Source organism: Callorhinus ursinus, unplaced genomic scaffold (genome assembly GCF_003265705.2).
Source record: "Callorhinus ursinus isolate GAN/ISIS: 27379988/994484 unplaced genomic scaffold, GSC_fseal_2.0 scaffold2, whole genome shotgun sequence".
Taxonomy (NCBI): Eukaryota; Metazoa; Chordata; class Mammalia; order Carnivora; family Otariidae; genus Callorhinus; species Callorhinus ursinus.
Genome location: NW_027397064.1, coordinates 639,807 through 664,151, shown reverse-complemented (window position 1 = coordinate 664,151; position 24,345 = coordinate 639,807). Strand labels below are relative to the sequence as shown.

Sequence of the window (24,345 nt, the reverse complement as noted above, 5' to 3'; positions counted from 1 at the left end):
GGAGCAGAACTCGAGGGCAGCTCCTTTCATGAGGCTCAGCCCTGTCCACAAACCAGGTCCCCAGCTCCCAGCCCCTTGTCACAGCCTGGCGGGAGGCACTCGGTGGCACGTCTGCTGGCATCTGGGCAGACGGTCGGTGACACTTGGTCTTCAAGCAGTGCTGACGGAGGCAGAGAAACCAGTGCCGCTTCCTTTGCTCAACCCTCCTTAGGCTACCACGGAATAAAGCTCCCACACGCATCCAGCCACTTCAGCACTCCACAAGCGGCCTTTCCCACTGTATCAGACTTGCGCAAGTGACTTAAACAGAAGTGTACTCGCTTAGCCAGTGCTGTCCAATGCAAGTAGGATGTGAGTCCCATGTGCAATTTAAATGTTACAGCAGCCCCGTTACAATGAATAAAAATGGTTAAATTGACGTCAGTATGCTCTTTAACCCGATATAGCCCAATACGCGATCAATATAAAAATGACCCGTGAAATAGTTCACATCCTTCCCTTCGTGCCAAGGCCCCACAGTCCGGTGGGCTGGTGCCCACAGCGCATCTCAGTCAGAGCACCCTCGTCTCTGTGCTCAGAGACACGTGGGGGGGCCACCACTGCAGGAAGGACAGAGAGCAGGGTCATCTCCATGGACAGAACCCTGCACCATTCCGCAGGCAAGCCCCGGCCCCCCAGCCCAGTCGCCGGCCGGCTTCGTCACTAGATTCATCGTGCTGACTGCAGAGCTTCATCCGCTTGCGTCCCCGAGCAGGGCTCCGGGTGGCTTCTCTGTCTGAGTGTCACGTGTCTGAGGCCCGAGTCTCCTGTGTCCTCCAGCTGGTGGACGTTCAGGCTGCTGCCGTTCTTTGGCAGGAATGAATGACGCAGCTATGACCACCAGAACCCAAGTGTATGTGGACAGAAGTTTTTCTTCCTCCTGGGCAGATACTAGCAGGACAGCGTCATGGGGTCGGGGCACATAAGCCTTTATGAGAAACTGCTGGACTGTTTTGTTTGCAGCTGGCTGCACCACTCCGTTGCCGAAGTCCATGGGCTCCACACCTTCGCCAATGGGTCTGAGGTGGTGCCTCCCTATGGCTGTGATTTGCATTTCCCTGAGGGCTAGAGATCTTTTCATGGACTGACTGGCTATCTGTAGATCTTATTTTCTGAGGTATTAGTTCAAATCTTTCCCTCGTCTTTTTTCAGTAGGTAGATCACTTGTCTTTTTATTATTGAGTTGTGGGAGCTCTTTATATACTTTGGATATAAGCACTCTGTCAGCTATAGGCATTGTGCATATTTTCTTCCAGTCTGTGGCTTGCCTTTTTATTTTCTTAATGGTGCCTTTGAAAGAGCGTTTTTAATTGTCACAAAGTCTATTGTTGGAGTTTTTGGTTTACACTCGATTACTGTGGTGTCCTAAGAACTCTGTCCACCTCTGCCCCTAGGTTGTGAAAACTTCTCCTATGTTTTCTCCTAGGAGTTTTAGCTTTTGTGTTTGGGTTTACATTTGTGCTAACCACTGTGGGTAGAGTGAAGCTAGGGTCAAAGTTCAGTTCTTCCTCCACGAAGACCCAGTTTTCTGACCGAGTACCTGCCACCACACAGCGAGTGAATGTGACAGTCACTCCATGATGTTGGGTTTAGAGTGACAAAACACGGCAGCTGCCAAATTCAGTGCAAACAAACCTGTCCCCTGGCTGACTTTCCCACTCCAGCCCGTGTGCCCTAAATCCCTCTGAGAGAGCTGAACCCAGGGCAGGTGAGCTGCATCCGGGTCAGGCCTGACCTCAAGAGCCCTGCTCACCAGGGAGCAGCCGCTTCAATCCCCCACTAGCCCAGGATTAAAAGCCACCTGCCCTCCCCATCTCCCCCTTCCCTGCTCCTGGGAGCTCCTCCCTAGAAAGCCCTCCCTTGTTCCAGCCTCTCTCCTCGGTGCTCCCTTTCTACCCGCCCTTCCCCTGCAGCCTCCAGGACTGGGGGCAAACACACTGTCCTGTCACATTCAACCTGTCACCGTGGCCTCTGTCCCGTCCAGTGGTCTCCCGCCCCAGGCTCCTGCCCGCTCACAGGGGGGCCGGCACGGACCTTCTTCCACTCCTGGGTCCGCGACCCAAGAACTCCGACGTGGTCAGCCCATGACCCCTGTGTGCCACCACATGACCTCCTGCGGGCTCCCAGCCAGCCGGACCTCCCCAGTCGCGTCACGGACTGACCCTCCTCCGGAAGGGCCCCTGGGGCCTCCCTGCCTGCCAACCACTGCTGCTAACGCTCCCTCCCAGCAGGTCCCAGAGAGCCCCTGCCGTCTTTGCCGCCTTCACAGGCCTGTCGTCCCAGGTCCCCCCAGTGCCTCCCGGTCTGAGCCCCGGTGCCCCACTCCCCTCCTCCTGCTGGCCTCAGAATGAACCCCACGGATACCATCTCACCGGCTACCCAAACTGCTTTCCCTGGCTGAAGGCGTGCACGCCAGCAGCACGGCAGACAGGAGTGCGCACAGCCTTCTGGACCAGGCAGCGTGTGCCGGCTGCACACGGCGTAAGGGCAGCCTTCTCTGCCCTGGAATACAAGTCCTTTTCGGTTGTACTGATAACGGCGTCATCTGCCAGGATACGGGGGATCATCCCAGTGGGATGGGGCGGTGTTGGATTTAGTCAAATAGGTGCCCATTTGGGAGCTTGAGAATAGATAGGTTTTTCCCCAATAAAATGAATAACCATATTTTGATTTATGAGAACAACCCTATGGGTTTTCTGTGAGAAATGAAATTACCCTTGAAAACAGGGGAAAACTGTATTTCAAAGCAAAGCCTGTGAAGCCCCCTTGATCGTTGTTCAAAGCCACGTAATCTGGCCCCTACGTTGCACACGTGGCCTGGGCCCTGGCCAGCATCTCTGCAGCGAGCTCATGCTCAGAGGACATCCCTGTGCACGCAGGCATTGTCCCCGACCTTTGTGCAACGGCACACCAGCTTCCTTCAGTTGTTAGCATGAACAAGGCTCTCTGGGGGCCTCTGTGCATTATGCAGCTCTGGGAAAGCGTTCCTAGCACAAGAGTAAAGTGTACCACAGATGCCATGGGCTTACCGAGCAGCCAATAGAACACTGCGTAGAAATTCAGTAGGTGCATTCAGACAGTTTAGGTCAGAATTACAGTTTAAGCGGCTTCTTTCGTGGCCAAAATATATGGAGAGAGGAGTAGTGGGCAGGCAGCGCCCCACACGCAGCAGTCCCTTCAGCGAAAGACAGGTCCTCCGTCTGCATGACCGCCCGGCGTGTTAACCTTGCAGACCGCTCCTGCCGCCCCGTGTTTGCGGCTGCGCTCACGGAGCCTCTCGGCCCGCCCCCTCCGCCCTCCCGCCGCCCGGCCGGGTGAAGGAGCGGTGCCGACGGTCACGTGCCCCCGGCCCCTGGGCCCCACTTACCCGTACCAGTAGCGAGGGTCGCTGGAAATGCAGTGGTTGAGGTTCCGGTGGGCCAGGGCCTTCTTTTTATTGAGGACAAACTCTTGCAACTTCATCTTCACTTCTGTGCTGGCCACCGCACCTGGCGCGGAAGGAAGCGGACAGGTGACCGACCGGGGGCTCTGGCCCGGGGAGCGGGGGAGGCCGGACAGGGGGCAAAGACACGCACACAGGCCAGGGGCTCTAACTCGGGATGCCGCTGATGCCACGAAGGCTTCTCAAAGAAAGAAGGGCAGGAGAAGCTTTAACAAGAGGCCTTCTTCCCATGAAGATTTTACATAATTGCATTCCACCTAAAATGCAGAAGTAATCAGCATAAAGACTTATTGTTACCTAACACAAAACCACCGCGGATGGAAGTTTAATAATGTTACATAAAAGAACATTCTGAATTGGGTGCTGGCAGCCTGGTGGTTTCGTTCTCACTAGAGCAAAAGCAGCTGGATCTCAGAAGTTTTGTGCGCACCCACCGCCCGCCGGCGACAGGGACGGAGTGTGCTCCCTCGGCGGGTGCCCCGCAATGCTTGTGTACAAGGCGGCGGCCTGCTTTCCACTGGTGTCGGAGGAAGCTTCTGTTCCTTCCAGCTCATCAGCTACTCACTTTGAGCACGTTCACCAGGCTCTACTAAAGGCAGAATCATGTGCTCTGTGGTTTTCTTGTGTGGTGGTTATTCACAGCCCCGTAGAGAAAACAGGCAAGTTTGAGAAACAGACAGACGCACAAAGAAAAGTCCAGACCCACCACTCGATCACAAGGCCTGTGCACATCTAACCCGCGCTCCTTGAGGCCACGCTCAGACTACACAGCACTCCTGCACCCATCCCTCCATTTGTGAGCCGCAAACATTTCCTGTTGTACAGAGTCCAACCAGTATTTTTAATGGTGGAGAAACACTTCAGATGAGCAAAGCACAGTTTATATTTTACAAAACCATTTTCTGACTAGAAGGCACTTTTAGATTATCCTTGTTGTTGTTGTCAGAAGCCATACTGCCATGAACATTTATGAGCAGACATCGTTCATACTGAGGATTTGCTTAGGAAAGATCAACAAAATCAATACATCTAACAAAAGTAACATTATAGCCCTCCAAGCATCTTCTAATTGCTTTCCAAAATGCCTTCATACACTGACCATCATGTGTCACCCACGGCAAGCACCCTGCATCTTCATGAGTACTCAGGATCACTACCTGACCCCACGTCTCTATCAGTACTCAGGATCACCCTGTGCCTCTGTCCATCAGAAGTCAGGATCACCACATGACCCTGCATCTCTATCAGTACTCAGGATCACCCTGTGCCTCTGTCCGTCAGTACTCGGGATCACCACTTGATCCTACACCTCCATCAGTACTCGGGATCACCATGTGACCCCAAGCCTCCACCAGTACTCAGGACCATGACCTGACCCTGCATCTCTATCAGTACTCAGGATCACCCTGTGTCTCTGTCCATCAGTACTCGGGATCACCACATGACCCTGCATCTCTATCAGTACTCAGGATCACCCTGTGCCTCTGTCTGTCAGTACTCGGGATCACCACTTGATCCCACACCTCCATCAGTACTCGGGATCACCACGTAACCCCAAGCCTCCACCAGTACTCAGGACCATGACCTGACCCTGCATCTCTATCAGTACTCAGGATGACCCCACACCTCTGTCCATCAGTACTCGGGATTACCACGTGACTCTGTCTTCATCAGTACTGGCGACTGTCACTTGCTGCAAATGGGAAGGGTAGCTGGTATTTCACTGTGGTTCCCGATAACTACCCGAGCAAGCAGTTATCTGTCAGTCTGGTGATATATCTTTATGTCCTTGGTTTATTTTTCTTTCACAGTCTTCACGTGGTATGTTTGGTGGTGGCACTGTGGGTCTGTGTGTGTGTTTTAAATGTTTATCCATTTGAGCTGTATGTTTTGTAGTGATAAATCTATTGTGAGCCTCCTACGTTCTAGGCCTCACATGTTTAAAGTTCACATGAGCACCGTAAGTGGGATCATCAGCCCCATGTGGTGTGGGGGAACCTCAGGGCCGGTACTCAGCGGCAGGGTCAAACCGAAGCAGCTGGTCCCTGGCCCCAGCTCTCACCTCTCCTCCACTTTTGTGTGCAAGCCTCTGCCCTGGCTCTTGTTTCCTTTTACAACTGGGAGGATATTCTAATTTTGTGAGATAATGTGTGTATGTGCTTATGTGTGTGTATGTACATATGTGTGTATGTGTGTACGTACATATAACGTACGTACACACACACACACACACACACACCCGACCCCAGCTCCTGGCACCGAGCTCCTAAAACCCTTGTAAACTCTTCATTTGATGTGATGGCTGCACTCTTGGGAGGCTCCTGGACGGGGATGGTCACTGAAAGTCCAAGCCATGATTAGAAGCTTGGAATTTTCAGCCCCATCAAGAAGGGAGAGGATCTGGAAATGGAGATAATAATTTATCATGAGGAAGCCCCCATAAAGTCCCAAGAGGATGGGGTTCAGAGAGCTTTCCGTGTTGGCAAACATATCCACGTACTGCGAAGGTGATGTACGCCAACTGCACGGGGACAGAAACTCCAGCACTCAGGACCTGCCCGGACCTCGTCCGTATGCACCACGTCATTTGGCTGCCCATCTGTGTCCTCTGTCACATCATTTAATAAGCCAGTACCTACGTAAGAACTTCCCTGAGTTCTGTGAGCTGTTCTGGCAAATTAAAGGAGCCCAAGGAGGGGGTTGTGACACGCCTGACCTGCAACCTGGATTTGCAGCTGGTGTCCGAAGCGGGGGCAGACTCATGCGACTGAACCCCCACTGTGTCAGGACTGGCTACACGGCAGGACAGCTGGTGGTGGCCAAGCAGTACTTGGTGGGAGACCCCATGTAGGCGGCAACCAGCACTGTTGGAAGTGAGGCTTTCCAGGCGAGTGTGGCTCCGTGTAAAAGTAAAGGACAAACACAGGAGGAAAGGACCAGGTTTCCCCCAACAAAGGGAGGAAACCCTGGGTTCTTTCCTCGTTTAAAATTCAAATGCTTGTTTTTACGTAGTCTGCCCTAATTTCCTTGTTGCAGTTTTTTCCATTTCCTGGAAGTGTTGAAATGGATCTTGCTTTCGCTGGTTTGGTAAATAACCAGTTTTATTTTATCCTTGGCTTTCTGGTGCTGGGTTTTCAGTCACTGAACTGCTGCTGGTGCTGGTTTTTCACGTTTCTCTCTGATACACATGAAATGGGTTTTGGTGTATGAGACTCTACAGATATTTTGACAAATTGCTCATAAATTGTTAATATCATTAGAGAAACTGTCTTTCCTGCCACTGTTTTCACACCCCCAGTACACGCTGTCATTCACAAACCGACTTTTCGTCTGGCTGTAGGTGTGTCTGCATTCTCGAGGGCAGCGTGCCCCTGCAGTTACGTCACAGAGGGCGTTCCACATGTGGTGGGTGGCGGTCAGACAGCACAGACCCGTGGGGAGTGGGTCCTCGGCAGCTGCAGTGGGGCCTGAATGAACTCCTCCAAGGGAAACACACAGAAAGTTCGCTAAACCGATTCCAAAGCACTTTCAGAAGCTCCCATCACGATACATGGGCTTTTGTCCCAGGCCTTCCCAGGGTCCATCGGCGCACAAGAAGAGAAGTCCGCCAGAGCTCTGTGCATGTCGCGTGTGCCGGGCAGAGGGCACACGGGAGGATGGACACAGACAGGCCAGGCCGTGGGAGGTGACCAAAGGCAGGAAGTCACACCTGCTTCTGAGCATCGCTGCTCGGTGCCCTCCAAACATAGCCAGTGTCAGACCGAACACCGATTCAGGACATTCAGAGCCCATGTGAAAATCACACAGACATGGAGATCTAAGTATAGCGTGCCCGGACATGCAGCCACCTGGCATTCCTAACACCGCATCAGCACCAGAGGATGGCTGAGGAAATACGCCAAGGGTTAACCATGTCAGGACACAGCACGCCTTGCAACCAGGAGCAAGAGGTGATGCAGGGTGGGGGGGACAGGGAAGAGCAGAGGGCACAGAGGGCCATTTAAGAGGGAAATGCAAATTTGCTAGTAATATCTAAGTGTACCCAGCTGATAAAAGAAACCACAAAGAAATGAGGAGCTTTGGGTTTTTTTCCACTTCTTGGTGCTGCTGGCCTCACAGCGAAGTGATCAGACTGCCTGATGATGAGGAGGGGGTGGGGGAAGAGCAGCAGGAGGAGGAAGACCCAGATGGGGGAGCAGAAGACGGACCCCTGGTCCTCCACAACTGTGGCTGCAGGAGAGTGGACAATGTGAAGCAGAGTGTCTCAGTACGTGGAGTAAGGACGTTTCTGGAAGTTTCCCAGCAAATCAAACCTGGGCATTAGCTGGCCTTATCTTCTCAAGAAACACCTGTCAATGTGGACCCACTTTCCCTCCACGGGAGAGACACTTGTGAGTCCCCTGCGAGCACTCCAGTGACAGGATGGTCCCAAGGATTGTGCTTCGGGAGCCTCTGACTCTCCCTGCTCCAGCCATACCCCTGGCTGGCATCACAGGCTCCAGAACCCAAAGAAGCGCAAAGAATAAATGCTCCATCCCAGCAGGGAGAGCAGGAGATAAATCGCAGGGACAGGCAAATACAGCAAGACGTGGCAAGGGGCAGCTGCCCCACCTGGAGGGGACACTGGCCCCGTCAGCCCTTGTCCCCTGTCACCGGTGTCCTCACAGGAAGAGGTAGGTCGCACGACTGACACGTGGTCCCTCTGCCCGCTCAGTGTGGGAGAAAGCACCTTCCAGGCCCTCTTGGATCCAGTCAAGACAAGCCTACCTCCCTGAACTCAGGAAGGTTCCTTCTGGCATGAAGAGACTACAGGGATGCCACGGCACCTCCCTGACATGTCTGGCCAAGACCACATTACAAGAGGGGGCAGATGATGACCTGGTCACAAGGGCGGACCCCCCGCGGCCCTCCCTGTCCCCTCCCCCCAGGGGTGGCGGGCTCGGCTGGGTACACGTCCTTACACTTGCACACAGGCATGGCCGAGCAAACCCAAGTAACACAGAGCCACACATGCTCAGCTCTGCGTACCGCGGAGGGACCTTCTTTCCTTCACAATGCTTTACAGGAGAGAATTCAAAGAAGAGCCATTATCCTTCTAGTTGTTTACTCATCTTTCAACGGATTCTGCTGCTTTTTGCGTTCTCATCTGCAGGCTACTGTTTATTCTCTTTGTGTATGTTGAAATCTTGGCACTCTTATTAGTATCCTCAATTCTAACCCGACACGCCTCACAGAGCAGTTTTTCTGACACTTAGGAAATACTGATGGAGTAAAGAAATTGTTTTCTCCTCTCCTTTTTTTTTAAAGTTTGTATTTTAATTCCAGCTAAGTTTACATCGTGTTATATTAGTTTCCAGTGCACGGTGATTCCACACTTCCATACATCATCCTGGGCTCATCCAGATCCCTCCACGTTAAACCAGAGTTACAGAACCAATAAAACACATTCAGTACACAAATACCAAACATCTCTAATTTTCACTTTTTAAGAAAAATTAATTCAGGCTGACTATCACTCATTCATTTGACAGGGTTCATAGAGACCTAACTATGTGCCAGAGTCTGGTCTGGTCGCTGGGGAAAGAGACAAAGCCCCTTCCGCACAGGAGGAGGGATGTAAGGAAGAGGCTGGTAAGTACAGACCAGGCGGCGCGAGGGGCCGAGCAGATGGTGTGGAGCACCTGCCCAAGTACCTGGGGGCCCAGGCGGAGGAGAAGGTGCTCCTAGACACCACCCATCACGACTGACTCATTTTTCTCCTGCCCCACTGGCCTCTGAGGAAGGCCCAACTTCACAAATGGGACAGAGAATTACTTTCTGGATCAGGTGTTGGATCTTTTAACTCCAGCCCTTTGAGCCTTTTTTTTTTTTTTTTAAACAAAGTGAATGATGGGGCTGTGCTTGTAAATAGCAGCGAACAGAAATGTCACTGTGTTCGCTCCAGACTGCTCAGAGAACAAAGACTTGCCTTCTATTGGATTCTCCCTTTGAGTCCATGTGTCTTCAATTCCTAAATGTAGTTAATCTAAGTAAAACTTACCTGACTAAAGAGCATGTGTTCATGCCGAATGAGACGAAATGCCACAAATTCTAGGAATTCACTGTTCCTTAGAGCTAATAGCATTAACTGGTATCAATAAGTAAAAGAACTGCAGAATTATTTAAAATTAGAAATGCTGTAAATGTTTACAAATGTAAAACAAAACTTTAATTAAATATTCAATAGGAAATTCACTTTTAAAAAACCCCAAGAAACTACACGGATGCCTTGCACTGCATTTTCAAATGCTTACAAATGGGAGACGCCCCAGGCCATTTGCATTCCCCCACAAATGCCCTTTTAGCTGGTGTGAACAAGGCTCTCCTTCATCGGTGTGGAGCCCGCCCGCGGCCCTGCTCACATTAAGAGCCCCCGAGTGGTGTCCACCACAGCGGCCTGCCAGGCCTGCCTTCTCACAAGACCACACTCAGGGCTGCAAAGCCTACACGAGCATGCCAAATACCCAAACTGTACACAGTTTATTATTAATAATAAAACCTGACCACCCAAATCCACAAATTGAAAACCACCAGGGTTGCTGCTAGTGACGAGCGTGGAGGGAAGCAGAGAACATTCCAACGCTCCAGGTGGGGCGGCGAAGATGTTTAGTAGGTAGTGAAGAAATTGTTTTTGACGTGTAAACAGATCTAAAATGTTTTCTGAAGTCAAATCTTCTCACATTTTGTGAGGCTTAAGATGTTATTTTTATTGGAAGATTCAGGTAAACTACGAGGAACTAATTCAGCCTGAGCTGCTTTTTCGCGATCTGGAAACCTGGTGTTTGTTGGTTAGCTGTGGCACACATCAACTAGCTGATACTTACAGTTTTAACTTCCATCCTTTGATAAACAACGACTTCCCTCCTCCAAAGCAAAATACATTAAGTAGGATACACAAGTGAGGCCCAAGCAAAGCACAGGAGAGTGGAAAAGGAGGCAGGACCCAAGGCAGGGGCACGGGTGTGTGCTGCCCTGCCGTGGCTTTGGCCCCCCCAGCCGAAGCTCCTCTCGCAGGCCTCCGATAAGGACCGGGTGCTGTCATCTATGGGGGTGGGTTTCCAGAACAGAAGGCTGCCTCCAATGGAAGGCCATGGAGCCCTTGTGGTAGCCAGATTCCAACACAGAGTGAGAGGACTCACCTAGATGCACGGTTCTCAACCCCGGCTGCACACTGGAATGATCCATGGAGTTCTAGAAATGACAATGCTGAAGCCCACCCTCCACTCCAGACCAGTGTACCAGCACATCGGGGGATTTTCCCGACACCACGTGCTACCACTCACAGGTGGTCAGCGCCCTGGCCACACCTCGGCCAAGAAGGTCCCTTGACACAAAGGAGTCCACACACACAATACACGCAGTGGTTGGGCCAGCACGGGGCTGTGGACAGAGGAGAATGTCATTGAGCTGGCAGGCTAGGCAGTGAGGGTGATGCGTGTGACCACCCCATCTGCCCCATCAGCCCGCCCGCCGCTGATACAAGTCTGCACTCAAAGGGCAAGGGTGTCTGTTGCCAACCCAAATCTGAAATTTAGTTTTCCCTGATGGCCTTTTGTCCTCGTGCCTGGAATCTAGACTGTGGGCGATCACAGCCTGTAAGCTCCCATCTCATCTGACTGGTGCGATATAATGAGGTACACCCCTCAGATGTAGTAATTACTTTCAAATATCGGTACAAAAATTAGATCTCATGTGGAATAAAAATTCTCCTGATATGTTTTCTACATTGAAACTCTACCAGACCGTTAAAATAAAAATACATTTAAAGCATATTATTTCAAGAGTAAAATATGCTGTAGTAACTAGTGATCATAAAAGTTGGTACTTTTATGTATAAAACCAACTACTAAAAACTTACAAATAGTTAAATGGAAAACAACTGAACACGAGAAAAATACATTGGCTGCATACGTTAGGAAAAAACAACAGCCTTTTTGAATGAGAATGTGTATGCCAACGTACACAGTACTGCAGGCATTGTGTCCTGATTCTGGTCTAGAGAAGACCGGTGGGTCAGGTCACACTGGGAGTGGGAGCCCGCGTGCTACACAGGTGCCACCAGACCGAGGACACGTAGCAGCATGGCGGAAGGTGTGTGTAACACAGAACATTGGCAGAGGGCTCGGGGCCAGAACGTGAACAGAACCACCCAAGTCAAGAAAAAGGGTGACAACCCACCACAAAAATGAGGGAGAGGCTTGAACAGGCAGGCACTTGACATGGGACAGGAGAACGTGCTGAACTGCGCTGGTAATCAGACCATGCGGCTGAAGCCAGCGGGACGAGTGCTCACAGCCAAGCTCATTGTGGCTGACGGCAACAAGTGTTGGCAGGGATGTGAGCAGTGGGCGCTGCCCTGTGCAGCTGGGACAGTGCTTTAGAAACGGCTGGGCCTCACTGTGAAAGGTGGGCATGTACATCCCCTAAACTTCAGCTCTAGCCACTTCACACCTGCCCGTCTGCACCAGGGGACGTGTCCAAGGACACGCGTACTGGCATCACCCGTCACAGCTCTGGTTTGGAAACCCAGGAAACCTACTAAGCGCAGGATGGGCCACGACGGTGTGCCCGTGAGATGGGCAGCACGCAGCCACCAACATCAGTGAGCTCCTGCTACACAGGACACAACGAGGACACACTACACAAGTGTGACGGTGCGTGAGAGATGCAAAACACGAGAGCCTGTGTATTAATGAGTCCATTTATATAAACCTCAAAAGTAGGCCAAAGTGCCTTGGGTGTGAGGTGGTGGGGAGGAGTTACTTGGGGAAGGAGGCAGGGGCAGGGACTGGAGGGCACAGGGGCCCAGATGCTGCTCCCTTCCTGGTCTGGGAGCTTTACTGGGAGGCGAGCTTACAAACAGTTCCCTTTATATTAAAGGGTATGTACTTGTTCTGTATGTATCATACACCAATATGACAGATTCTTAAATAATTTCAAATAACAGACTTTACAAGAATGCTTTAATACATCTCATGCTGTCATGCGTATGTAGATTAAAATCTAAACAACGGGTTGTGAAGGTGGTTTGTCTAGATGGCTAACCATTTTCAGTAGTTGAAGATAACCGATTTCTCAGATTCATGTGTGTTACCGAAGTATGCAAGAACAACTATTTTTGCTCACAAGCACTGGAAGAGTCAGTCACCCTACAGTCCCCACACTGAACTTGCACCAAACAAGTTCAGCGGAGCACTGAGTCTCGGGTGGAAATGAACAGAGCCTGGGAATGTGCCACCCACTCACTCTCCTGTCTAGGTTCTGGGTGTGTCACTGGAAATAAGCTATCCAAAGAAGGAGGCACAGACGCGCATGTGGGACAAATGGCTTCAGCCTCAGTCTGCTGGGATGCAGCCCATGTGGAGCACACACCAGGCCTCACAAGCCCTGGTCCTTGCTGAGCCCACGGGAGGCGCCCTTGGTGCAGTGGCTAGGCACGTGGCAGTGGGCTGTGGTTCCTCCCCAGGGACATGGGAAACAGTCCCCCATAATCTTCCAAAGGGAGAACGGCACATAGAATCATCTCCTTTCCTGGAAGATAACAGACCATACTGGTCTTCAGACACCCAAGCACAGCCACTAGCAAAAGCAAATGTTGGAGTCAAGAGAGCAAATGTGAAAATAGGCAGTCGGCCACCGCATCCCCACTCAGCCCCCGGGCTACGCCACAAGCCAGGTCTGGTTCTAGGGGGCTCACAAAATGCTTGCAAGAGAAAAGAACTTTGAAACCTTTGGGACTGAACTCATAGGTGAAGCCAGTCTGCACCTGCTGAGTATGCTTTCATCAAGCCAAAGGTGGTGCTGCCCACCCCAAGTGAGGACACAGATACGGCCTACACGCGCCCAGAGCTGCGGGTGACACGGCGGGCTCCACCTGGGGGTGGCTCTGCCCGAGGGCCGCTGCTTACGGGGCCCGGAGCATGAGGCCCACGGGAAGGGCCGCCTCGGCGAGGCCCCAGCGCCCGCCCAGGACCTTGCCCACACACTTACTCTCTTTGCCTTTCTCCTTGTTCTTGAGCTGCTGCAGCTTCTGCTCCCGGTGCTGCTTCTCCAGGTCCTGCTCCCGGCGGTGCCGTTCTAGCTTCCGCTGGTGCTCCAGCAGCTCCTGCTGATGCTTCATGGCCAGCAGCTCCTGCTGATGCTGCGGGCAGGGAAGGGGGACACAAAGACGGTCAGGGCCTCGCTCCCAGGTGGGGCGGGGCACACACGTGCCAGGCATCCCCACGCGGGTGCCAGCCCAGAGCAAGGCTGCCCTCTGCACGGCCAGCACCTCTGACCCGAGGCCCTCGGCTCTGCCCCTTCCACACACAGAGTACAGCTGCTGACTCTTTAAGTGGTAAAAATGAAAGTAAAAACCACTGAGCTGCTAGGAGAAAATACCCACGAAGATCTGGGTGATGTCCTGAGTTGGGAATGGTTCTTGGAGAGCGACACGGTGGAGCAGGATGTGGCATGGCTGCCTTGGAAAACTGGGAAAACCTCCTCACCAGGTTAGATGCACGTCTGCCCCCAGAAGCTAGCAACCCTGTCCCTGGCCATGGGGACACATCTACACACAGGCCCGGATGAGAAGGGCACGGCAGCTTGCTCGCGACAGCCCGGCTGGACGCGCCCGTTTGCTGGAAACCCACCCAGCAATGAGAGAGAAACACGGATGGGCTGTCAACAAGCAAAACGCACATGTTTGCGGCCCCTCCTGGCTGGGCGGCCGTCCTGTTCCCTGTGCAGGGTGGGGGCAGCATGCAGCCCAGCAGCCCCGGAACTTTCCGGCAAGGAAATCTAACACATGTGTCCTCCCAGATCCAAGCCATCAAGTGTCTAAGACAGGGACAGACCAGTACATCCCTCTGGCTGTTCCCAGGGACTATGGTGCCCACCCAAGGGACCGGCCAGGAATGTCAAGGCACGCAGAAGCCAGCAGGCCCGGCCTGGAGCACGACGCTTGGTGACAGAAAGGCAGAGGATGGGGAACGTGGAGTGAGCAGGACTGGGTGGTGGCCGTGCGGGGCAGGACGTGCTGTTCTGTAAGGAAGGCACTGTACTCTCAGAACAGCAGGTTACAACAGAAGGAAATGGACAGGCTCCTGTGAGGAGCAAACTTTGGGGGTTAGAGGTGCAGGCAGGGGTGACCAGGATGGAGTGGGGCCTATAGGACTTTGTACCCAGCATCGTTGCCCAGGCCCCCGTGATGTGCTGGAGGGTCAGAGGGCAGGGGACCAGGGAGGCCACTCAGCTTTCTGCTCAACTGTCTCTGTGCCCAAGAAAAGTCGTCAACAAAGAGACACGTGAAGCAGCCCTGGGTGTGAGTACGTGTGTGGATGTGTGTGATGGAGCTGCCTTCTCCGTGGGCACTGCCCTCACGGTGACGTCTGGCTGCCCTGGGGAGCAGGCACTGTATATCCTGGGACACCCAGATTCCTGCTGGTCCCTTACCAGCCTGCTCAGTGCTCCTGTGCATGCTGCGCCCACCCCTGCCAGCTCTGGGGGAGCGGGCACTGGGAGCCCCCGTGCTGCCAGGGAGGAGGGTCCAGGCAGCAAAGAATGCACGGGTCAAGCATTTTCCCACCAGAGTCCACAGGGAATGAGGGAGAGGTGCCACCACCAGGAGCCCCAGCCGGCTCCCTGGGCCCATTTCCCACGATGCCATCTCCAGAGTGCAGAATTACCAGCTCCTGTTACCAACCAGAGCAACTTGTAAATTAAGAAAACAGGATTTCAGATTGCTTAGAGCTCTTTTCTGTGAAGATGTAATATGTCACCCACCATGTCTGTGACTTTTGTGAGGTTCAAATCATATTACACCAAAAATGTTAAAGAAAAAGATCATTATAGAAATTTATAAAATGAAAATTCTCACTCATTCTCCAAAGAAAGCCTACAACCCGGGAGTGGGAGCATGCGTGCTAGCCAATAAAAAGGACATTCACCAAAACCTCAGACGAAGCTAGCACTAACAACTGATGAGCAAAAGGAACAAACCACCGACTTCTAAGTGCGGACCGTGCAAGCGGGAGTGGGTGCGGGATGCCTGGCCCATGGGCCGGCCTAAGGGCAACGTGCCGGCCAGACCTTCCGGCCATACCCCCCCCAGACATTGCTGCAGAAGGCTCTCTGCCCGGCCTCCGCAGACACACCCCATTAGTGGCCCTGGACAGCCAGCCTCCCGGCTCCCCGGCCCTGCTGCTGGGGAAGTGGCCTGATGGCCAAGCCGCATGGGACTCAGAGCCAGGGCGGGACACGTCAGCAGGGCCTGAGCTCAAGCCAGTCCTGTCTGGTCACACACACAGCAGAGTCCCAGCAACTGGGTGGTATTTCCCACTGCAGCGGACCCACAAACTGGGCACAAACCCGGCCACCTCCCACCTTCTACAAAGGGGAAAGGGACTCATTTCCAGCCAGGAACATAGGGATAGAATAGCAGAGAGGCAGGGGTATCTAGGCCCAAAACCAGTGCAGGAGGGAGGAGGAAGGGGAGAGGTGTGCGGACCCCACGCAACAGTGTGCCCCTCCCACGGGAGACGCCGCTCGTGGAAGGCAGGTGGAGCCCAGGTGTGAGGACAGGGGCTGGCAGCCAATCAGGCAGCGGTGTGTGAGGGCAGGGCTGTGAGGAAGGGGTCCTGCTCAGTGCCCACCCGTGGGGTCCATGGCATGGACTCCGACAGTCACTTTTCAGAGCTTTCCTACGAAAAACATCACAGTCCAAACAGGCACCTTACATGAACTGGAGACAGTGAGACTATCAGAAATGAGCCAGTACTTTCCCGGCTGTGGCTTCTGGAGCACTTGCGGGGGCGCTAGGCGGAATCCACAGGGCTTGGGAGAAGGGATCCTGCCGGAGGGCCACACAGCTGTGTGCACAGGTGAAGGCACCCGCCCACCTCGGCTGCAGCAGGCCACGGCCAGCAGCTGGGGGGCTCCGTGGTGTCGGCAATCCCCAGAAACGCACAACCCGGAGGGCAGCCCAGTGCGGCTCCGGCCGAGAAACCCACACAATGGTGTTTTGAACAACAGATCTTATAATCAAGTGTGCCCCCTCTCCTGGTGTCACCCACACCCCCAAGCTGCCCACACATAGCCCTGGGTTCCCTTCCAACTGCTTGGTACTCATTTAATGTGCAAATGAAGAACAGGCAGAAATTCACTGAATATAGTCTCAAAATATTTACTTTTCCGCCAGAACCTAGAAGGAAAGCGAGATCTTTCCATTATCATTACAGAAACACTGAAACAACCATCACCAGATACTGGTGATTAAAATTCACAGGACGATCGAACTCCCAGAAAAACAATACTGTCATGGAGTTTTCATGAAAGTAGCAATTACAGATTAGGACTTGATTCCCCCAAAATGCCCCACAGCTACCCTGCAGGTCTCCTTCCCGCTGCATTCGGAGAGGTGCTCTGCGTTATCAGATGAAGGGGGCAGGAACGTGGATGGGAAGCTCCTAAACCGAAGGCCCTGAGAACAAGCCAAACTGTGGCACCTGTCACCCATGGTGTCACTACACACGTCAGGCCCGTCCCCAGATCTTGTGACACAGAGATCCTCTGTGCTCCCAGCTTCTGAAACTGAGGAAGAGGTACGAGGTGAGGGACGCCTGCTCACTTTCCTGTACCTGCTTCAAGCACGGCAGGGCAGCCAGGGCCCCCCGGGGGGGTCCTCCATGCCCTCCCTCCCTGGGGAAGGGACAAATGTGCCCCACGAGTGCAGCCTTCAGGCTGTGAAAAATAGGACTCGGAGAGATGCTGACAAACGCACATGGTCATGTACAGCTGGTACTTCACTAACAGAGGTGAAGATGAGACTATTCTACGGGTGGGGGAGAAGTGTTGAGAAGGTGTTTTTTTGCAGATTGAAACTATTATGAGCAAATTAAACTAAGATGTGCACCACCTAATTTTTCCAAAGGAAAAAAACCAGTAACAACAGATGCCATTACTCTGACCAGAGTTTAATACTGAATTCCTATTTAAGCCGACATTGAGCTCAGGAAAAAAAAATTAGATCCTGAGAATTCAGTTTCTTTGACTCTGACTTTGGAGTTTAACGACCACACTGAAGTGGAAACCCAAACAGATTTTTACTTTTAAAGGTGAACTGAAACAGAGCCTTGCTCCACCGAAGGGCAGAATGCGGACAAGCCCTCACGCAGCACTCCAGCCGAGGAGAGAGTGCTTCTGGGGCCCAGCGAGCCGGCTCCTGATCGGCCCAGAGCATCGCTCTCCTCACGGCCAGTGACAACGACCGGCCCACGCGGTGCTGAGCCAGCTTCCAGGAAAGTGTGTCAACACCACCTAAGTCCATGAGCACGGGCACTGCTCACAGTGCTGCTCAAAATCCAATCTCCCTGGCCCTGCAGTTCTGCGAAATACTTAAAACTGACACCGTGGCCGTTTATGAAGCCACGTTCCCTGGGCCCCAAAGTGCCCTGTGTCACAGGCACGCTCTGCAGCAGCCCATCAGGGTGACCACGGGCCACGTGTGCACCAGGGTGGGGGGAGTGTCCCCAGGGCCACAGCCTGCTCAGGGTCCCAAGGACGTCACATGGCCACACACTCAGGGACCCCCACAGGGGCCAAGGGCCCCAAGAATTAGCAGTGGGCTTCTTTTTAAAGTCAAGGGTACCTTCCTGATTTTAAATGTACATGGAGACTCCTGTGGCCGATGTGAAAAGAAGCACAATAAGGAAAACTATCCCAACCCGACCTCTCAAAAGATATGGACCGCATGTCTGAGGGTCCCGTCAGCCCAGTCACACCACTAAATCCTGGCTTCAGACAAAAACCAACCAACTAGCCAACCAGCCATGAGCATTCTCCCATCTCCCTCATGTTCACTGGCCTCCACAGAAATATCCTCGAGCTGGACTTTAACCACTCAGGGTCCAACATGCTTTGCGCCAGTCTGCCCCTACTGTGATGCTAGGCCCGCAGAAATGATGTGTCTCGGGGCCTGCGGTGAAGGGTGCACGCAGGGACACACCAGCCAGCCTCAGCCGCGCGCCTGCTTCCGGGGCTCGTTCCCTGGCGCTCTGCACAGCCCCTGACCGCTGAAGATAGCTGCCTCCCACTTCTGTTTCTCTTCCTCCTTTGCCGGCAGCCCGGGCTGGCGGGGGGAAGGCATACCTAAACCCAGGACAATGGGCCAAGGGGAAGGAAGAGCTGACGAGGCTGCACAGACGGCCGGCTGGTGCCCAGGGCCGGGACCCCCGTGCTCACGTCCGCATGAGCCCGACGTGGGCCTGTTCTTCTCCCTGAGCACGTGCCCCCAGCCTTCCTCACAGACAGATGCTTTTGAAAGGAAGGGGACAGTGAGGGTGCCTGTCCCCAAGGCCTGGCATCGGCCATCACGAAAACAGAAGGACAGACAGACAGACACGAGTAACTGCCCTTGCCATCTACTTCCCCGTGTAATTTGGAAAAGGTTAAATCAAAAATGAACACAGACTTGAAGTGCATTCTTCAACACTGTAAAGGCCTGGCGTGCTCAGCGCTCAGAGGAGCCTGCTGTGAAGTGCTGGAGCGCAGGTGCGAGCCCATTCCCACCTAGAACCGGAACCGGAGGCTCAGCGTACCACAGCGCAGGAAGCATGTCCTGTGACTTTGGTCGCGATGCTCTGGGGGCTTCTCACACAGCCTCCCGCTCACTTTCTGGGTGAGCACAGGGCAGGCCCCGGGACCCTCACTGGCCAGAACACAAGGTTTGATCGAGAGGAACATAAATGGGGAGTCTCCTCGCAACGTGGGCGCTGGCTGCTGGCCTCCAGAAACACGTGCTGTTCGGCCGTGGGTTTTACTGAGCATTTGGGACTGAGGTGTTGTTCCCCACGGGGTCCTCAGAAATGGGGCCCTTTCCGTCTTTAGCTCACTGGGTTTCCTGGTTCAAATCAAAAGGCTGCGTTCAAAAAATAAGTTCAAAACCATTCTCCCCTCTCGCCTTGTGGCACAACCAGCAGTGGTCCAAAGCTCCCACCCGCAGCTGGACACTCATGTCACAGAGACAAACAGCGTCAGCCCGCGGCACGACAGTCCCCATGAGGAAGGTGTGCATCACAAGCGCCCAGCCCCGGGGCCCAGGCCAGGTGCACAGTGGGGGGAGGAGGAGCCAGGAGAAGGGGGTGCAGGGGCAGGGAGGGGGCAGTGAGGGCAGAGCCGGTGCAAGCCTGGCTGGCCTGCATACCTTCCACCCTCACCCATCAGGTCTCTGTTGCTGGAACTCTAGGCTCTCCGTCAAGGCTCAACCTCAGAAGCACCTCGTCATGAGACCTGTGTCTGGTCCCACTGGTGGCAATCCTGGCTCCTTCCCGTCCACAGCCTCCCCCCCACCCCCTGAGTCACTTCCCATGAGGGTTCTAGGCTGTGTAAAGCTTCCACCTGTGACTGACCCCCTTCCCCCTTTGCTGCTGCAGACTGGCATCCTAGGCCATGGCAGGCGAGGGAGCCTGGGAGGGTCACGGACCAGATCCAAGGCAGCGTGTTGAGGAGCAAGAGACCGGATAGGGGAGGCGACGAGAGCACGCTGCAAGTCTCTTCTGCACAGCGTGGGACAAGGTTTTCTCTGTAGCGCGTAAAGTTGTCCCACTGCCACCTTTGGAAATATACAGAAAGTTCCACTACACTCTAGAAGGCACAATGACAGCTGATGCTTTATAAAGCCTGCGAGTGTTATGGGCCACAAATGCCTGGTAGCAAAGGAAAAGCAGGGCCCAGCATGGAGCTGGAATGTCGTCAACAGTCCTCAGGGCAGCGGGTTAAGCAAGGCCATCCACCTGCCTGTAATGACTGCCTAGAAACTGAAGCGGCTGGTTTAGAAGCAGTTCCTTCCGTCAGCACACTGACTGGGTGCAGGCAGGTTCAGGGATGACGCAGGACTCTGGGTGGCACACAGGGCGAGCTTTCCCAGGAACCCGACTTGCAACAACCCATTAACCATTGCCTCAGGTGACCTGAAACCCCGGGGCCTGGGGCAATGTCTCTTCAGCCACCTGGGACAGGTATTAATGAGAGTAAACATCACGCCTGGGCTCCCAGGGCCAAAAAGCCAGGTCTCCTTTCAATGTGATCGCTCTCCCTGCAAGGAGAAGACTCACGCTCTCAACTAAATGGCTCTTAGGACTCTCTCCTACCCGTGAAAACAGCACAAATCACACTCACAGATTTCATATCTACATACACACACGTGTAAAAGTTCAGCCTTGTGAGTAAAAAAGGACAAGCAAATTCAAACAGCGTGGGGATGATTTTTATTCTTCAGCTATTAGACTGGAAATACCCTTTGAGGCCGGGGATCGAGAGGCCTCTGAATGAACCTTTGGAGGAAGCACAGGTGTCCACCCCTTCCTTTTGCGTTACATCACTTTGCTTTTAAGAAAGACCTACATTAGTACCTATTTTCAAAAGAAACCTGAAGAGGATTTTCACCTTATGAGAAAAGGTGAAAAGAACACGTACGTGGAAAGCGTCGGTTCTGCAGCGAGCCATCCCGGGGGCAGCGCACACCACCCCACCCCACCCCCCGCCAAACTCCTTCCCAGAAGCCTCTCTCGCCATGTTGGCGTCCAGCCGCCGAGCTCTGAGCTGTGTCTGGGAGTGTCTGGGCTTCATCTCCATTGATTTTGTGCATCTGTTAGCAAGTTGTGTCCTAAGTACCCGAAAAGCCTAAGAGAGGTGATTTTCTAGACCTGAGAACACTCAACAAGGTTTCCATGTAAATTAGTGGTGACTGTTTCCTTGCTTCACACCGTTTTGGCTCTTGAAAGTTTTCATCGTATAGGTATGTATCAGGCATGCCACAGGTGTGTGCTGGGGGGCGGGGGGGCCAGTCCTACATGGGGCATAACCAATACTCATGAGACCCTCTCAACACACGTTTGTATTCTCCCTCTTCATAGCCTTCCCGGGGCATTAAGGCCAAAATGCAGGAGAGAAGCTTCCAGAAGCATGGAGTGCCACTAACATTTCCAAGACCTGCCATAAGCTAGCCCTGGGTACCCTTGAGCCCAGACCACTTGGGAAGCAGAAAAATGACTCCACCCAGGATAGAGGGGTCCCAGCCAACACCTCCTTCCATCTGTCACCCAAGCTCTCCTCAGGCCGGGGACAGGGTTTGCATCCCCCACAGTGCTTGCGGTTCACCCCGCCCTGCCCTGTTCTGTCTGTTGGAGGTTTGGACACAGTTCACTGCTCCAGCTCACCCTGCCTTTCTTATTAGAAACGCAACAGAATGACTGATGGTTAAATTAGAGGTCAGTTACTTCTGAGTTCATATTTAACCATCAGTTTACTTATCAAGATCTATCCCCAAAGGTCCCTATTCTTAGAAAAGCCCAAGGACAGATTGCTGCTCACTCTCCTGAACACCTGCAAACGTTAGGGAATTACATGGAGCTCATTTTATTTCTCTACCTCAGCGGCATTATCCGACATGTGGTACGTAATATTCCTACAAAGACAGGGTGGTCTTGACTTTTATCCATTTGACTGGTTTTCATTCAAGAATTTTATGTATACAGGTAAATCAGCTAAGTAACTAAGAAGACCGTCTGACTTTGGGGGGGTCCCCAGTGCCAGTGTGGGGCTGGCCACGGGAAAGGACAGTGGCGGGGAGCCCCCGGCCCTAGACACTTGTGTCCTACCCTTGTGCCCAGGTGCCTGCTATGAAGCACATCAGGTGTGCATACACGGGGTCCGAAAGCAGAGCCATGTGGCACTGACCTCGCCTGCTGGTAACGTGGCCTTAGGTACCTTGCTAGCGGCACGCAACCCTGAATACCCAGACGCTTGACATTTATCATTAGTTGCAGACAAATATCGTACGGTGCTACTAATATGAGGCACCTAGAAGAATCCAATTCATGGGCCAGAAGGGTGGCTCCCAGGCTGGGGGCAGAGGGGGTCCGTGTTTCATGGGGACAGTGTTTCTGTTTGGGAAGATGAGAAAATTCTGGGGATGGACGGTGCTGATGGCTGCACGACAGCGTGAGCGTCCTTAATGCCGCCAACTGCGACTCAAAGACGCAAGAGTGGTAAATTTTATGGACTGTATATTTTCCTATAATACAAAAGTGAGCCAGGTTTACAGAGCTGCCATGTAACTCGGCAATCCCAAACCAGGAATCTCCCCAGAAGAACTCAACGCAGATAGATACTCCAACAGAAGCGCGTGCACAGACATTCACAGCAGCACAACTCACAACCACCCGCAAGTGCCAACAGCCCGACTGTCCATCCACTGATGGATGGATGGACGGACTGCGGAACAGACACACCGAATATCATTCAGCCTTAAAAAGGACGCACTGAAGCAGCTACAACACAGACGAGCCTTGAGAGTCTTGCGCTGAGTGAAAGAAGCCGACACAAAGAGCCACACGCGGTGTGACTCCGTGCACATGGCCCGACCCAGAAAGGAGATCAGTGTGGCCAGGGCCAGGGGGATGGGGAGTACCTGCCTAATGAATGCAGGGTTTCTTCTGGGGGTGATGAAAATATTTTGGAACTATATCGTGGTGATGGTCATACAATATTGTAAACGTACTAAACTGTACACTTCAAAATGGTAAATCATAAATTTTGTGTTATGTGAATTTTACCACAATAAAAAAAGGAATGAGGAAAAAACTAAGTATTTTCCATAAAAGAGAAGGAAAAGACCCGAACAGATGTTTCGTATGGGGAAACGTCCATCTCCCCACTGGCATGCTGTGGCCTGCTCTGCTCTTGGACACGCTCACGGAGCCCAGACAGAGGCACTGGGGCAGTTCATGGGAATGAAGCACAGAAAGGCTGAGTAACCCAAGGCAGAGCCTCGCCCCCCGTTACGTGCTCATCCTGCCTGAGCAGCATCAGGAGAGCATCCTGAATTGGCAAGGATGTGAGGCGCCATTTCAATCATTTAGAAAAACCCGTGGTTCATGTAGATACCTATTTGATTACAAACAGAATGAACAGCCAAATGACAGCATCGGATGGACACTGAAATACTGCCCTTAACTTATAGAGAATACTCATATACCAAAAAGAGCAGGACAATAGAAAAAGAGCAAAGAAAATGACAATTAGTAGCAAAAAATGAAAAAAGTCAATAAACATATAGAAATATGGCTGCCCACAATCGAGGAAACACACACAGGATGTGAGACAGGTTGGAAACTGAATGAGGAGAAGCGCCAGCAATGCATGGGACCGCAGGGGTGAGTCATGGCCCCGCACCCCCGGGAGGTGCAGTCCCTGCACAGCTGCACCCTCCCCACTGGTGGGGGCCTGATGGGGGGGTTGCCGCCTGTCCTGGTTCCTACTGCTTTCCTATCTTGTCTGTGAAATCAGCAAGTGATGCTGGGGGTCGGGGGGGGAGACAGAGCTAGACAGATGGACACATGCTCACTCGGGACTGGTGTGGGTTGTATGTGGCACCAGGTAACAAACAGTACGGGTGAGCACTTGCCTTGGGTCGGCAGTTCCATTTCTACTCTATCTGGACGAGTGCATGATGCATGCACGAGGATGCTAAAAACATGCGAGAAACTGGAAAGGACCTTAATGGTCAAGTACTCAAGTATTTTTGCTTATTTAAATTCACTACGGTTCACTGTGAGACTACAATAAACCATTAAAATCATTATTTTTGAAGTATAAGCAACAGAGAGAAATGTTAGCAATAAACAGAACACATGTCAGAGTACGATCCCAATCCCATAGAAGTCCACACATGCACACGCACACACCACACACACACACGCACGCACGCACACGCGCACACACACGCACACACCACACACACACACACACACACACACACACACACACACACACACACACACACACAC

The 24,345-nt window shown here is 52.8% G+C and overlaps 1 protein-coding gene across 13 annotated transcripts in view; it reads right to left on the bottom strand.

The window, feature by feature from the left end:
- HDAC4 (histone deacetylase 4) overlaps positions 1-24,345 on the bottom strand; it is a 258,026-nt gene that overhangs the window by 85,024 nt on the left and 148,657 nt on the right. For 12 of the 13 annotated variants that reach the window (XM_025888741.2, XM_073905783.1, XM_073905787.1 and 9 more), the window contains 2 exons: positions 13,511-13,661; positions 3,407-3,527 (listed from right to left, as the gene is read on the bottom strand). In XM_025888741.2, the coding sequence (XP_025744526.1) occupies positions 3,407-3,527; positions 13,511-13,661 (272 nt within the window). The remainder of the gene's footprint in view (positions 1-3,406; positions 3,528-13,510; positions 13,662-24,345) is intronic. The other variant, XM_073905771.1, reaches the window with a different exon arrangement.